This window comes from Balaenoptera physalus (assembly GCF_965194825.1).
Source record: "Balaenoptera physalus genome assembly, chromosome: 3".
In the NCBI taxonomy this organism is placed as follows: domain Eukaryota; kingdom Metazoa; phylum Chordata; class Mammalia; order Artiodactyla; family Balaenopteridae; genus Balaenoptera; species Balaenoptera physalus.
Window position 1 is genome coordinate 62,712,632 of NC_138890.1, and position 14,687 is coordinate 62,727,318.

Below are 14,687 nucleotides of genomic sequence, written 5' to 3' on the forward strand. Positions count from 1 at the left end.
GGAGGAAGTTGCTGATGGTGACAAGTCATGTCTGTTAGTTAGTGAGGATGAAAGACAGAGTGGGTGGAAAACTGAATTGGAGCTGAGAAGGCAGAAATGACACCTGGGGATGACTCTCTGGAGAAGTTTTGCCATCAAACTGGGCAGAGAAATGGGGCAGTAGCTGCTTACTTGGGTTTCTATGTGAAAGTAAGAAATGTACTCTCCATCATTTCTAAACCTCTCTCCTGCTCTGATACCCCCAGGACATGATATTGAAATCCCTAAAATATTCCCACGGTAAAATAAACTGTGGATGACGTGTAGTCCCCAATATAATAGTTGTGACGTCACTCCTTTTCTCCCTTTTAAGAAAGCTTCTAGGAATGTAAATCAGTCAGAGTAATGTTGGGATAAGCATCTGCTACTTTTTAGGAAAAAAATCATAATCCAACTTCTACACATTAAACTACATGCAACCAAATTATTCGCGGTACAACTGACAGCTGACCGTATCGCACATGCTGGGGCATGTGGGCTGAGAAGCGTGTGGTTCCAGACTATGGTTGGGTACCATTCATTCATTCATCAAGTATTTTCTGAGCAGTTGCTTCATGTCAAGAGCTTGGCTCTGGGCACGGGGAACAGTGGTGAACAAGCCAAACTTGTCCCCTGCCCTCACAGAGCTCCAGGCAGCCAGGGACACAGACATGGAGTGAATGATTTCAAGTGCAGTAAGCTTACCGCTGAGAAGCATTGTGTTCTCAAGGAGAAAGTCACCAGCATCCTGGCCTCATCCACAGGTTCAGCAAGTCTGCCTGGAGAAGCCAGGGTGACTAAGCCAAGGGGTGAAATCAGTGAGGCCAGTGTTGGGGGCGGGTGTGGTCAACGGCCCAGGCAGAGGTCAACGCCCAGTGCTGGATGGAACCCATCTCCACGGAGGCCCATGCCAAGGCCAGTCTGTCCAGGAAGTCAAGGAAGGAGGAGGGGGTGGCATGAGAGGCAGCTGGAGAGGGGGGCAGGGCCAGCTGTGCAGGGCCTGGAGCCCTAGTCTTGAGTTTAGTCTTTATCAGAAAGCAACATGAAGAGGTTTAAGAGTGTGCTGAGGGGAGATGGGTGACTGTGTCCGACCTGTGCTAAAAGAGCACCCAGCTGTCTGCGGAATGGGTTGACATTGTACAGGAGAAAGGCAGCAGGTAAGTGTCCCCTGCACCCAGGCAGGGGCTGCACGAATCCCTTCCAGCCCTTTTGATTAGACTTGCCTGAGGATCTGGAAGGCCGATGGGGGTTGGGTCTCCTGCCTCTGTCTCCTGTCCCTGAAGCCTGGCCTGGTTCTCCTCCTTCCCCTCCCTCCCCTCTAGGAAAACCCAACAGGCTGGTGCTGGGGCTAGTTCCCAAGGGGGTGGGGACAGAAGTAGATACGGGCTTCTCTGTATAAGAACACCAAGGGATGCCCACAGGGTCAATGTGGTGACACAAAGCTGTGGAAATGATAGAAATGGAGGCCAGAAGGACTGTCTTAAGAGACTGACAGCAGGTGGCATGGGCATGGACGTGCAGAGATGCGGGTGGGTTCATGACCTGGGATGGGCAGTGCAGAAATTCACTCATCTCTCGGGGAGGCTCTCCTAAGGAATGCTGATTCAGCAAGTCTGGGGCGTGAGCCAGGAATTCCCATTTTTAAGAAGCCCTCCCCTCCCCCTATCGAGGTGATTCTGACTTAAGTGGCCCCACCACCTTGCTTTTGAGAATGCCTCACACGTTGGTCCGCTTCTTGGCCTTGATCCTCAGTCTCCTCAGCTGTCTCTCACCAGCTTGGGCCTGAAAGCTTATTTCATCCCTGCATTGAGATGTGGCTAACCAGATCCCCGGCAGCTGGACCAGGGGCGGCGGGGCTTTCAGGCGCGCCCACAGCAGCGCGCGGCCGCCAGGGGTCGCCAGAGGCCTCGGCTCGTGCGCTCGGGCTCCTCCGCCCGCGGACGCCGCGCCCGAGCGAGCCTGCGAGCGAGCGGAGCCAGAGCGCTGCGGGCTCACAAAGCGGCAGGACGCTGGGCGGCGGGTGGCAGGAGCGCAGGGGAGCGAGCCCGCCGGTCAGCCTTCTCGGCGACCGCGCCACAGGAGCTTGAGCAACTCGGACGCGGGGACCCGGGCCGGGCCCCAAGGTACGTGTCCCGCAGAACCCCGCGCCCCAACTTGGCGTAGTTGGGACCTCCCCGCGGCCACCGGGGGGCTGGCGGGTCAGGGCCTGGGGCTATCTCCGCGCGCCCCTCTTTCCCCGAGGCGGCAGGGCGGGCGAGGGGAGACCCCCCCCCCCCATTCAACCGGAGCCTGGACTGCTGCTTGGAGCCCTCTTCCCCGTCTCCCTACCCCGGGGCTCTGGGCACCGTCTCTGGGAGTGCCGCTTGCGGACCGAGGGCTCTCCGGTTTTTGGGGAGGGGTACTGAAGCCCCTATCCGAGAGTGGCGGCCAGTGGGGCACCCGGAGAATAGATGACAAGGTCCTCTGTAGTTTGATAGCGGCCCCTAATTTGTGACGCAGCCTCTTCATTTGTAACTGAGCCCCCCATTCATGAGCGGGGTCCCTAGGTCTGTAGATCCGCCCCCGGTGTGCGAGGGCTGACCCTGTCCCTGCTGGGAGATCCCCCCACGCCGACAGCGGGGGCCGGTGGCGGAGGCGCTCAGCCCAGGTCGCCCGGCGCGGGGCTGGTCACCGCCCTGGCCTCTGGCTCACCGCCCCCGCGTGCCCCTGCCCCGCAGATGCCAGCCATCGTGGTGCTCGCGGCGGCCGCCGCGGCGTGGTGCTTCCTCCAGGTCGAGAGCCGGCACCTGGACGCGCTCGCAGGAGGCGCGGCCCCCAACAACGGCAATTTCTTGGACAATGACCAGTGGCTGAGCACAGTCTCCCAGTACGACCGCGACAAGTACTGGAACCGCTTTCGAGACGTGAGTACAGCCGCCGCCGGGCCCTGCGGGGGGCGGGGGAGCCTCTCGGAGGGCGCCTCTGAAGCGGGTGGGGAGGGCACTGGGGCAGCCTTCGCAGGCAGTTTGTCGGTTCGGGGTTCCTGGGCTTCATCTTGCCTGAGAGGAACTTTAAAGAGAACTTCGAAGGCTTGATGCTCTCCGCCTGTTACCTGTGGCCCAGGTGTGTGTATTCATAGGACTGGGGGAGGTGACTGTACTAAACATGGTGTAAATAGCGAGCAGCTGCGGAGGGAGAGGCTCCTTAAGCTTCCGAGTTCTCCTAACGCTGGTGGTTGACTTTGCCAAGCCCCCCGGAAGACCTCCCTAGGCAGCGGCGATTTAGACCATCTCTGGGGTGTTCCAGAAGAATGCCTGCTGCAGAGGTTAGGTTTAGGGTGAGCCCAGCTCATTGAGTAGGGAGGCAGGTGTCCCAGGAGGTTCGGAGAGTCATGGCCACAGGCCTGATACAGTGTTGGGTGGGAGCATGGTGGTTTTGACCCTTGGCGTCTTTAGGGGAAGGGGAAGGGAAAGGGAGCAGGCAGCTCGTGGAGTTGGTCCACCGCCGTGAGGGGGAGCCTGGGTGGCAGAGGATTGCTCCTCTGAGGGAGCTGTAGGAGGGGAGAAAGTTATTCCTGGGCACCCAGAGGCAATCTGCTGCCCGTTTCTGCCTCAGGCTGGCTGCTGCTCCCCAGGTACGCCCCAGAGGATGCCGGACGAGAGGCACCTGACGCAGTCTTTCCAGCAGATGGCATCCCCTCTGTGCTGTGGGAGCTGCTGCCAGCTCTTTCAAAGGCCGCCCCAGGTGGCTGGGGCCTTGCGCTTCTAGGGGACTAGGAAAAACTTTGGTGACACTTAACATCGGGAACTCCTGCCTTTGGGAGAGACCCATACCGCCGAGTCCCTGTTCTTGGCACAGGGCTCCGTGAGGTGGGAGATGTGTGCGAGTCACCTCTTACGCTGGATTCCTCTTAGCCCCATGCCCGGCATGCCCAGTCCTTGCAGAGGGAAGGCCTGAGGAATCCAATGAACCCAGGTGTCTTCTAGGACTTTCTAAAGAGCACCTCTCCAGGTTCCATTCCACAGGAGCCTAGGCCTTGAGTGGGGGCTTACTTATCTCTCTTCTCTCTGTTCCTCTTCCCTCTCCCTCTAGTTGATGATGGTCTTTTCCTTGAAAGAGGCTATCAAACACTTTCATTGAACAAGTTATTTGACGCCTTACTGCTCCCCCCACCACCTGCACCATGAGATCCCTGCCACACATCCCCCTGTCCCTGATCTAGTCTGTTAACCATCTTCGATCCCCTTTTGGTTCCGCTCCAAGGAGCCCTGCACTGACTGCCTTTGCCTGCGGCTGAAAAAGATGGCCAAGATGCCCAAAAGATGCCCCAAGGAAGCTTCCATTCCCAGACTCATATAGGGTAGGAATTATCTTGCGTTTTTCTTTCTTTTGCCATTACAGTTTAGATAGAGTTGAGGGCAGATGCTTAACTCGGCTGGAGCTGGAGAATTGGGCCAGGTGTGGAGGACAAGGGTCCCTTTGCACACGCCTTGGTTCGCGTGGCAGCTGGGTCAGATGGAAACCGGCTGTGCTTGTTGGTCTTTGGGTATGGAATGGTTTACTCTGCTTTTGTGTCTGTTCAAGGTTTTCTAGTCTTGGTGTATCATAAATATGGAATTATTCTTGTTTCCCATTCAGATTTAAATTTTGAAAGATTGGGCTTTTCTTCACTTCTCATCTTCCTTGCAAATGGTGACATTTTAAATTCTTGGATCAGTGTTTTTATTGATACAAACCCGGCTGATCATGAAGCTCTCACCTGGGGTGCTTGTTAAATTGTAGCACCCAAACTCACCCCTTCCTCCTCAGAGGTTCTGATTCTATAGTTCTGGGATGAGTGCTGGGAATCCGTATTTTAAATGAACATTCTAGGTAATGCTTGGAATGATTAGGAAGTTCTGCCTCGTAAAAATGTCCAAAGCTTAACAGAAAGAGAAAAGCTTCTATGTTCAAATGCACAGCTTTTTTGTTTCTGGAGCAATTTTAGGTGTTAGACTAATATTTTTAGCAGCATATATTCTTTTAAAATGATAATTTAATCCAGCATACTATTTTAAAAACATCCAAAATGCTTCAAAATCACAAATATCTTCAATCATCAACCATTTTATATGCTTCCTGGAGTCCTCTGTTGCTAGCCGTGGGTCAGACATAATTTAATGCCATTAACCTCTTTAAAGTGTTGTGAAATGCAAACTAGGTGCTCTTTTAGGCCAAGTCCAAGTGTCTTCAGTTGGGCCTTTTACTTGGAATGACCACAGAGCCTCGGTCCCCTGGGACCAGGGACTAAAAGTTGCTTCCTACAGGAGCCAGTAGTTCAGTGGACAGTCGGTAAAGCCCCAGCTAATGGTGTCATTGCTCAGCCAGCCTGGTCGTTTTTCACTGAGCCAGGCCTTGCTTGAGGTTAGCAAAGCTCAGCTTCTCTGCTGTTGTTTTTGAGTTTTGTGGAAACCACTGATAACTTTGAAAGACCGGGCCCTGAGATTGTTATGATACTTGTGAATTTTTGAAAGTCACCGTGAAAGAAAACTTCTTGCCTTTCCCCTGACTTGTCACTTTTTTTGCATTTGGGGGAGAGATATTTAGAAGGGATTTTTGAACTTGTGAAACTGAAAACTAAGGGCTCCTTTTAGAGAGTTGATGATACCCATTGGCGGTGGTTATTGGTTAAATTTGAAATGGAAATGTTGGCGGGCCGTGTGCTCCGTGTTCCCCAGCCTGTTGAGTGTGCTGTGATGTTGCCAGAGATGACCTGATAGCCCCTACTTAATGCTTTGAAGAGGTCCTGTTGTTCTAGATACACAAATAATCTGTTGCCTTCTTTCCAGAAGTAAAACTTTCACAACTACTCTGTGGCTTGTTGCCTGGGGCAATGGAGCCAGGAGGAATATAGCAACATACAGATGTTTGCTCCTAAATGTACTGGTGGCCTGTTAGTTTGGTCATTATTCTTTTATAAAGACTAGCAGTTAGGATGTTTTGGCCAGATGGAGACCCAGACTTTTGCACAGATATAGTATTAAGAAGGAGAAGATAAAGAAGGCAGATGTTTGTTTTAAGTTGTACAGTAATTTCCCACCTCCAGCTGCTCCAACTGGCGTGCTTTTAACTCCTCTGTGGTTTGAGGTTGAGGGGTCAGGATGCCACAACCATTTTCCTGATTTTTTCTGAATCTCATTTGGCTTTGCATAACCATTACTATAAGGAAATTTCCTCTGTTAATTCCTACATTCATTTGTACATCCATTCATTCCAGCAAATATTTGACTGTCTGCCATGTGCTAGGCAGTGGCCAAAAGGGTGAGCAAGTTAAATAAATGCGATCTCTTCTCTCAGGTAACCACTTGTCTACTGGATGAAATCCTTTAACTTACGCTGTCAGTATTTCTTTCTTATTCTGTTTTCTTTTTTAAAAAGTTTTTTTTCTTATAAAGGTAATACATGCTGGTTGAAATTAAAAAAAAGAAAACATTGCAGAAATAGATGATACCTAACATTTATCCAGCACTTAGTGTGCCAGGCATTGTTTAAGGTACTTTACATATAGTATCTCATTTAATATTCGTAATGATTCTAGGAGAGAAGTACTGTTGTTCTTATTTACTGGGAGGTGAAGTCTCTTGCCCACAGAGCTGGGCTGTGGAGCAGCTGGACCGGACCCAGGCAGTCTGACTCTAGACTCTTGCGAGACTCTTGCACTGCAGCCCATCAAGAGCAGAGTGGATTTTGGCTGTGAGCCTCCACTGGTATCACACTGCAAGTCTTTGCTGCTTTATGTCTGAGGGAAATCAGTGAAGAGCCTTAGGTTGAGACAAAGTGGAGTGGGAAGCCAGGCGCTGGACACAGCTTATTGTCGGGGTCACAATCAGGCCTTATCTTCTGCTAATAATGAGCTTCTGATTTGATTAAAATAATCTTGTTGCTTACACCAAACATGACATTTTCTTTCTTTTGCACTCATGAAACTAGCCCTGACATTTAACTCCGGGATAATTACCTTTAGCAGGCCCGAAGACTCAAGTGTTGCCTTGGCTGGCATTTATCTTACTCCAGGGTGACCTGAGTTTGTAATTCTAATGAGACCACAAGACCAGCCCACGTGCTTTTTCCTTCTTGTGCACACGCTGTGGGATTTGGTGGTCTCTGTAGCAGAACTGGGGTGGCAGTGAGCATCTGATCTGCTCATTTGGTCTTAACGTCTCAGCTATAATGAGTTTCAAGGGCAAGTGAGGCTTGTTGACAGAATGGTGGCTGGCTTAGTCGGTGGGGTTGGTGACAAGAGAGGTGATGTGGCTTAGTGGATCAGTCATTAATGTCACCACAGAAACTCGGCTTGTAATAGAGAGTAGCAGAAAATCATTTTGATTAAACAGGTTCAAGGAGAATTAAATGAGTTTGTCATCCTGACTTTGTTTAATGAACCCACTATCTTAAATCCCCTGTGCTAGACGACCACTGATAGAAATAATTATTTCACAGGAATCATTATAAAGGGACAGTTTAAAAGTTGATAGCCCTAAGACCATTCTTGTATTTTCTGTCCTAACCTTCAGTTTGCCCTTGTAGAGAGAAGCTAGTTTTTGCCTGGCAAGGATGGCAGAGCTTTTGTCCCAGCTGACCCTCCCAGGCTGAGTTCCCCTGAGTCTCCTGGGCCTCCCAACCGTGCCTCCACAGTGCTTCAGCAGAACTGGATTGCTAGGAGGATAAGTATTCTCCTGTATGCTGATGAGACTATTGTCAAACGCAAGAACTGGTCCCAAGTGGATCATCGGACCTGTACCCCACCCCGGAAGAGTGGGACATAAACATTAGCTCAACTATTTTATCTCGCTTGGGGAGACACAGTAATGTTAGTAGTTAAATATTTTATAATAAATCATTTCTTACTCATTTACTCATTGTAGTATATTTCAAACCAAACACACGCAATATCTAAACTTGAACCCCTTCAGGATGGCTCGTTTTACCTTTCCTCTGGGGAGGTGACTTTATATTCCTTAGGAAATACCTCAGACCCAAGCTCATACTTGGTCTCATCTCCCCAGGTGAGATAATTGCAAATGGAAGAGATTTCCTGTAAGAGATTGAATAATTTGCCCAAGGTTACACGTATTTATTTTGGTCATATTTCCTCCAATATAAGATGCCGTCAATTGTAGGGTGTACCATTTTTGTGCACTACTAAGAAAGAAGACAGTGTCCAGAAGGAAGAGTTTAATAGACCCCTGGATAAAGCCGGGACCCTAGAGGAGTACTCCCTCTGGGTAGAGGTAAACAAGAAGTAAACTCACGATGCAGAAAAGGGACCATAGCCGGGCGACTCATGTGTCCCCACCTTGGAACTGGTGGATGAAGGGGAAAAATAGGCTCTGAGCAATTGACAGGCTGACTCTTTTGCAGGTTTCTGGTCTCAGTGCACACAGTCATTGTGCTGCCCCGCCCCGGCCAAGAAAATCAAACCTTAGACAGTTCATTTAGCTTCAGGCTGTTTGTCCTCTCTGAATCCCTGACTTCTCACTTAGTAAGTGGGGGATGAATGATCACTTTATATTGGTGAGGACTGCAAACTGCAAGTGGCTGAAATCTAGTCCAAGCTGTGGCTTAAATGGAAAAGAAAACTCACTCACTCGTGTTAACTGAAAATGCCACTGATAAACTATGCATCTAGATAAGGCTGGATCCATGGGCTCGGGTTGCACCACCGGATTTGTGTGTGTATGTTTATCATTTTCTCTGGGCTTTATTTCCTCCATCTTTGGGCTTTATTTCCCCCATGTTGGTTGTGTTCTCAGGCTGATTAGTTCCATGTGGTGACTCATGGCAACTTACACGTTTATAACATACTGTAGTTTTTATGTCTCCATATTGCCACAGAAGTCCCAGAATTGAAACTTGTCAGATTTACCTGTATTATGCACCCATTCTGCAGTAAATCACTGTGGCCAAGTTGGTAGAATATATGCTAATTGGCTGGGCCTGGGTACATGCCTAGTCCTGGGGCGGGGCCTGGGACCTGGGCATACAGTGGTGGTGGGGACTCCATTGGATTACATGGTTACAGGAAGGTTAAAGGGTAGTTTCCTAAGGGGAAATGGATGCCTTGTGGGCAAACATCACAGGAGTCCACTGTGTTGGTCAGCCTCCCTGGGTTGGCATGGAGAGTAGATTGGCTAACATAAGTGAAGCCGTTAGCAAAGTGTCTGGCTTAATACTCAATTAAGTGTTAATACTTAAGTGGAGGCTATTATTTTTATTAATATTAACAACTCCTATTACACTTTCATGCATTATTCCTCAATTTATGGTTGTACGTATTTATATTTTAGCTTCTTTAATAGTTGTATTCTTCCTGAAGTAAGAGCCTGAGTCTTATCATGCCTTGCACACAGTAGGTGGTCTGTTAGCGTTTTACTGATTTGAATTATTACTTAAGCACACCTCTTGATGAATCCCTGGGAGAGGAAAGCCTGTAGAATTACTGGCACATGTGCGTTTATAGTGTTTGGTAGGTGGAAATTCTAGGTTACACACACATTGAAAAACATCTTTTTTTTTTTTTTTTTTTTTTGTCTAACCCCTATCTCTAAGCAGGACCTTACAACTTTATAACTCCTTTTAGTTATAGCTCTGATGTCCAGAGCTCATTGTCCCCAGACCTTTACCACTGAGCCCAGCGCAGAAATCTGCTCAGTGAACGTTTGATTGAATTTGAGTGAATGAATGAATGAAGGAGTGAACTATTCCGTACCAGGATTTTGCACACCTCCAGGATGAGGAGGTGGTGTTCTTTGTAGAGGGCTGGCCCCAGTAAGTCATGCTGGCTTTTGACACGTGTCTTTCATTCTGTTAGTAATTGACAGTGATAATGGATACCAACAGATGGGCCGTGCTGTCGAGAGGCAGGGTGAGCCTGACAGAGAAGCTCACCTCCTTCACAATTCACGTACAGTCCCTGAGCCTGTGAAAAGCTCTTCCTGGTGAAGAGGCCCCTCTTAACCTGTGCTCACCGTCCAGTCTTGTCATGAATAAGCTCGGGTCTTGGCTACAGCACCACTTTCCTCATCTGTAAAACTGGAGTGATCGTACCTGCTTTGTGGGGTTTTCGTGATCTTTCAGTGGCTGGCGTACCTGTGATTCTGATACAATTTCTGAGGGTCACTTCTCTTACCTTGGGCCCTGGGAGCATGAGTGAGTTGCTGACACGCAGCTATAGATGTTGCTTTCTGTCTCATGTCTTGAAGAAATGTTGGGGAAATTGGTTCCATTTTCCTTGAGCCTGTCTTTATTCCTTGCTGGCTGGAAGGCTGTCTGCGGTTCTCTGTGGTTCGTTTTTTAGATTTTCTGGTTGTAGGTTCTGGCACAGACATCTCTGTTGTGTAAATAGCCCTCGCCCTGCCTCCCCCTTTAAAAAATACTTCCTGCTCCTCTGGTGTCTGGGGCCCATGAGTTTCTCCTTCCCTCTGTGGTCAAGTGTCCTGGGCTTTAGCGCTCCTACAGTTCCCACTGCTCTGTAGAAATCAGGGTACCATAGAATTTCTCAGACAGAGTATTTGTGAAGTTTCTGTTTCAGAAACGAGACTGGTATATATGGACTGCTCCTTGCCCTCCTCCCCACCCACCTCCGCCCGCTACCATTTCTGAGAACCAGCTGGACGCCAGGCTTGGAAGCTAAAGATGGAAACCAAGATTTCCACACACAAGGGTCAGAGTTTAGACATGCATGCAGTTGGAGGGCGGGACAGTATGTGGAATCATAGCTCCTGGGTCTGGGTCCTTCTGGTGTCCTTGTGACAGACGTCAGGATGTTGATTTATTTTGAGGGAGGAGGTAAGGTGCGTTCACAGACTAGTGATGTGAATTACTGGGGACTGTCCTGGACGGATAACACTGATGTCCAAATTAACTTCACTGGGTTGCTTTCCTTAGGATTCTATGCAAATACGTCCCTCAGGAGACCCTCTCCCTTGATCCTTTAGGATGAAGTTTCCTTTGGTGCAGTGGGGAAGGAAGGAAGGAAGGAAGGACATATTATACAATTATTTGTAATAATTTGCAAACTCTTCCTGTGTGATCTGTGACACGTCACACTACAGAAGACACCATCAACATTCCCCAGCATAATTATGTGGTGGGTGAGCAGGAATTTATGCAAAGTCCATTGGCGCCTATGATTGGAGCAGGGAAGTAGAACTTATTGCAGGTGTTCCAGGCAATCTTTGCAGAGATAAAGCGTGGAGAAAACAAACAGGCAGAGAGCAAACGACTCCACTTTGTATTTTAGCTCTACCCTTCCTTTCCCACCATGTAAATGGAATCACTTTAACTCAGTTCTAAGAAAGGCCAGGCCAAGTTGCTGATGACCCTTCATGGCCAAAACAAAAGGGAAGATGCCCAGAGAAAGGTGCTAGAGCAGCAGTTCTCAGGCTTACATCTTTATAATATTGAAAAAAAAATCACTGGTGGGGCTTGTTTGAAATGCAGATCTCAGCCCCCTAGTCCAGAGCAGTCTCGAATAGGTCAAGGGTGGCACCCAGGAACCTGCATTTTAAATAAGCAATCCAGGTGATTCTGATGCAGGTGGTTCTCAGACTGTATTTTCAGAAAAAGCCTGGAGAATTATTATTCATCCCTAATAGCCAACACCATTAGCGCCCATGAATAATACAAGTTTAGGCAAAATGAGCATTTGAAGAAGTGGAGTAAATTATGATGAGTGCTGTATTTCCCCCTTATGTCAACAGGGCTACCACTGACATCAATAGAAAGAAAGGGCTTGCTTTCCAGTGTGTGTATGTGCACGGGTCTCAGCAGCAGCCATTGTCATGAAGTGTTCCTGGAGTAGAATGACATTTGACTTGTCACTGCTTCTAGGGCATCAGGGCTGCTTATGCACATGAGCTTGGTGGAATTGATGTGGGACCTTCTCCATGACAGACTCCCAGGTGGTCATCTCCGCAAATTTCCTGTCTCCAAAGGGGCCTGATCACAGCCGACTCTGGTCTGACTTGGCATCTTCTCTAGCAGGATTGATAATGTTTTGTGCACAGATGAACTGAAGGACATTGACTCCATTGACCCTGACATTGGCTTTGGTTTATGGAGAAGTGGGTATTGAAGATGGTGGATGTAGTAAACAGTGTTTACTCTCACAGGAGGTGGGCACAGAGATGCAGATAACAGTCATCCCTTGGTATCAGCGTGGGATTGGTTCCAGGACCCCCTGTGGATACCTAACCCCACAGATGCTCAAGTTCCTTATATAAAATGGCATAGTACGGGTGGCCCTCCATATCTATGGGCTCTGTATCCATGGATAGAGAGGGAAGACTGTACTATCAGTTGGAAACACAGAGAAGGTCTGGGGGATATGGGCTGGACAGTGGTACTACCTGCAGCTCTCTTCTTGGTATAGTAAATCTTCATGCTTGGTTGGCCAGATCATTTTGGAAAGATCAGGGAACAATAAAAGCAAAGACTAGTCAAAGTTTAGAAAATTTATGAGGATCAACAAGACATGGCAGTGTTCCTTGTTGCCCACTGAACAAATTCTCAAACTTTGCTTTACTCTATGTTGCTGAATTTCCTCTAATCAATGGCACCTGCAATTGACAAAACTATTGCCAAGAGGAAGAAAATAGTTAAGTGTATTGAACAGACTTGTGTGGTTATTTGGAGTGTTTCAGTAGCCCCATTGTTAAGGGATAATTGGGAAGTTTCCAGGTCTTTCTGTGCTCATGGGACATGCTGATTCCTCTGTGACTTTGGTGGGGTTGGTGTGTCCAGTACTTCCGTCAGGCCAAGGCATTGCTTCCCATCTGAGCCGGCCAGCCTTGCTGTGACTCTGCACCTGGTCTGTAACCTTTGACCAGCTATCTTGAATGAGATGAAATGAGTGAAAGAGTGAAAATGCTATCCATGGTAAAGATAAAATAATGCTGTCTTTCCTGGTATTAGATAAATTGTGTGATTTTTTTTTATAAGATTAAGTTGGTGGTTTCAAAGTTCCTCCTACCTCAGAAAGACCTTTGCATGTGTTTTAAAAAATATTTCTTTCTTTCCATAGTCATCCTGAACCTAGATCCTCACCTTTCTAGTAACCAGAGCCTGGTGCACAGATTCAGTAGTTTTGTTTGTTCATGTATTCATATGTTCGTATCACAGATACTCATTGGCCAGACTACTATGTACCAGGCCCTGTGCTGGGCAAGTAAGATGTAGCAGGGAGCAAAACACCCTCCCTGTCCTCTGGAGTCTACAGCCCTCTTGTCTAAGACCAAGAGAAGAAACAGAGGTGCTTGGTGTCTATTGAGGGTTCCTCTGCAAAGGGAAAGGCCTGGTCTACAAAGGGACGAGAGCAGTCCTGGCAAGCTGGATGTCCAGAGGCCAGAGGCCTTGGGACCTGGGCCATGTTTCTGGGAGAAAGTCACATAAGCCTTCATCTCTGAATCTGTCTGGTGGTCAAGCCACATGAGCTTAATTCAACTCTTACTGACATACATGAGCGGCCCCTACTATTTTGCCTGAGTTTAGACCCAGACACTGACAACAAAAGGGTGTCGGTCTATCCAGTCGAGGTGGAGCATTTAGTTGAGACAGGACTTGATGCGTGTAAATGCTGAAACGTGATGTGTCGAGCCTTGTCCTGGCTCCAGGTCAAGGCCTGTAGCGAGCGGAGAGAGAATCGCAGAAGAGTCCTGGTCCTCAGCAGCCCTGCATAGGTAGGGAGTATGTTTCGCTGGAGTGGAAGATGTGCACAGTGAGGGTACCAGTCATGCATGTGCCGCCTGATGTGCTGTCACGCAGTGAACACACCACACATCCAGCAGCCCAGTCAGGGGACAGAATGTTACCAGCATCTGAGACGTCCGTCTTGTCAGCCCCACACTCACTGCCTGTCCCCCTCCCAGGGAAGAGCTCTCCTGAGTTACAACGCTATAGATTAGTTTTGCCTATTTTTATACTTTTATAGATGGCATCATAAGGATGTATTTTTGTGTGTGTGTCTGGATTCTTTTGCTCAGCATTAAGTTTGTGATACATTGTCATGTGTGGCTGTAGTTTGTTCATTCTCAGTGCTGTGTAAATACTCCACAACTTATTTACCTATTCTTTTGTGGAGGGACACTTTGGTAGTTTCTGGGTTTTGGCTGTTATGGAATAGCAGTTTCTTGGGCATGTCTTCTGGTGCATCTATGTGTACATTTTTTCGGGTGCATGCCTAGATGTGGAATCCATTGCTCATACGGTAGGTGAATGTTCAGTGTTCAGAGATGTGGTTAAATCATTTTCCAAAAATGGTTCTGCCAGTTACTCTCCCTCCATTAGTGTATGAAAGTTCACTGGGAGCAACATTTTTGTTTTACTGATTGTAGACTTTAAAAAAAATTTCTCAATCTAATTCATAATCCAATTCAACCAAAATGTACTGAGCATCTATTACGTATCAGGTACTTGCCTATCCTTATGGAGCCTATGTTCTAGTCGAGAGAGAAAAACAATACACAGATTAAGATACAACAGTTGGTTGCAAGTGCTAAGGGCAAAAATAAACTAAGGTAGCTTAGTTGGGAAAAAATAGTCTCTTCAATGAATGGTGTTGGGAAAACTGGGTATTTGCATGCAAAAAAATGAAATTGGACCCCTATCTTACACCACTCACAAAAATTAACTAGAAATGGATCGAGGACTTA

General features: G+C 48.1%; 1 protein-coding gene across 1 annotated transcript in view; it reads left to right on the plus strand.

The window, feature by feature from the left end:
- Nucleotides 1-1,968: 1,968 nt before the first annotated feature.
- Nucleotides 1,969-14,687, plus strand: part of SPOCK1 (SPARC (osteonectin), cwcv and kazal like domains proteoglycan 1) — a 552,150-nt gene continuing 539,431 nt past the window's right edge. Inside the window, exons 1-2 of the mRNA XM_082454646.1 lie at nt 1,969-2,141; nt 2,736-2,921. Coding sequence (XP_082310772.1) covers nt 2,736-2,921 — 186 coding nt within the window. The 5' untranslated portion in view covers nt 1,969-2,141. The remainder of the gene's footprint in view (nt 2,142-2,735; nt 2,922-14,687) is intronic.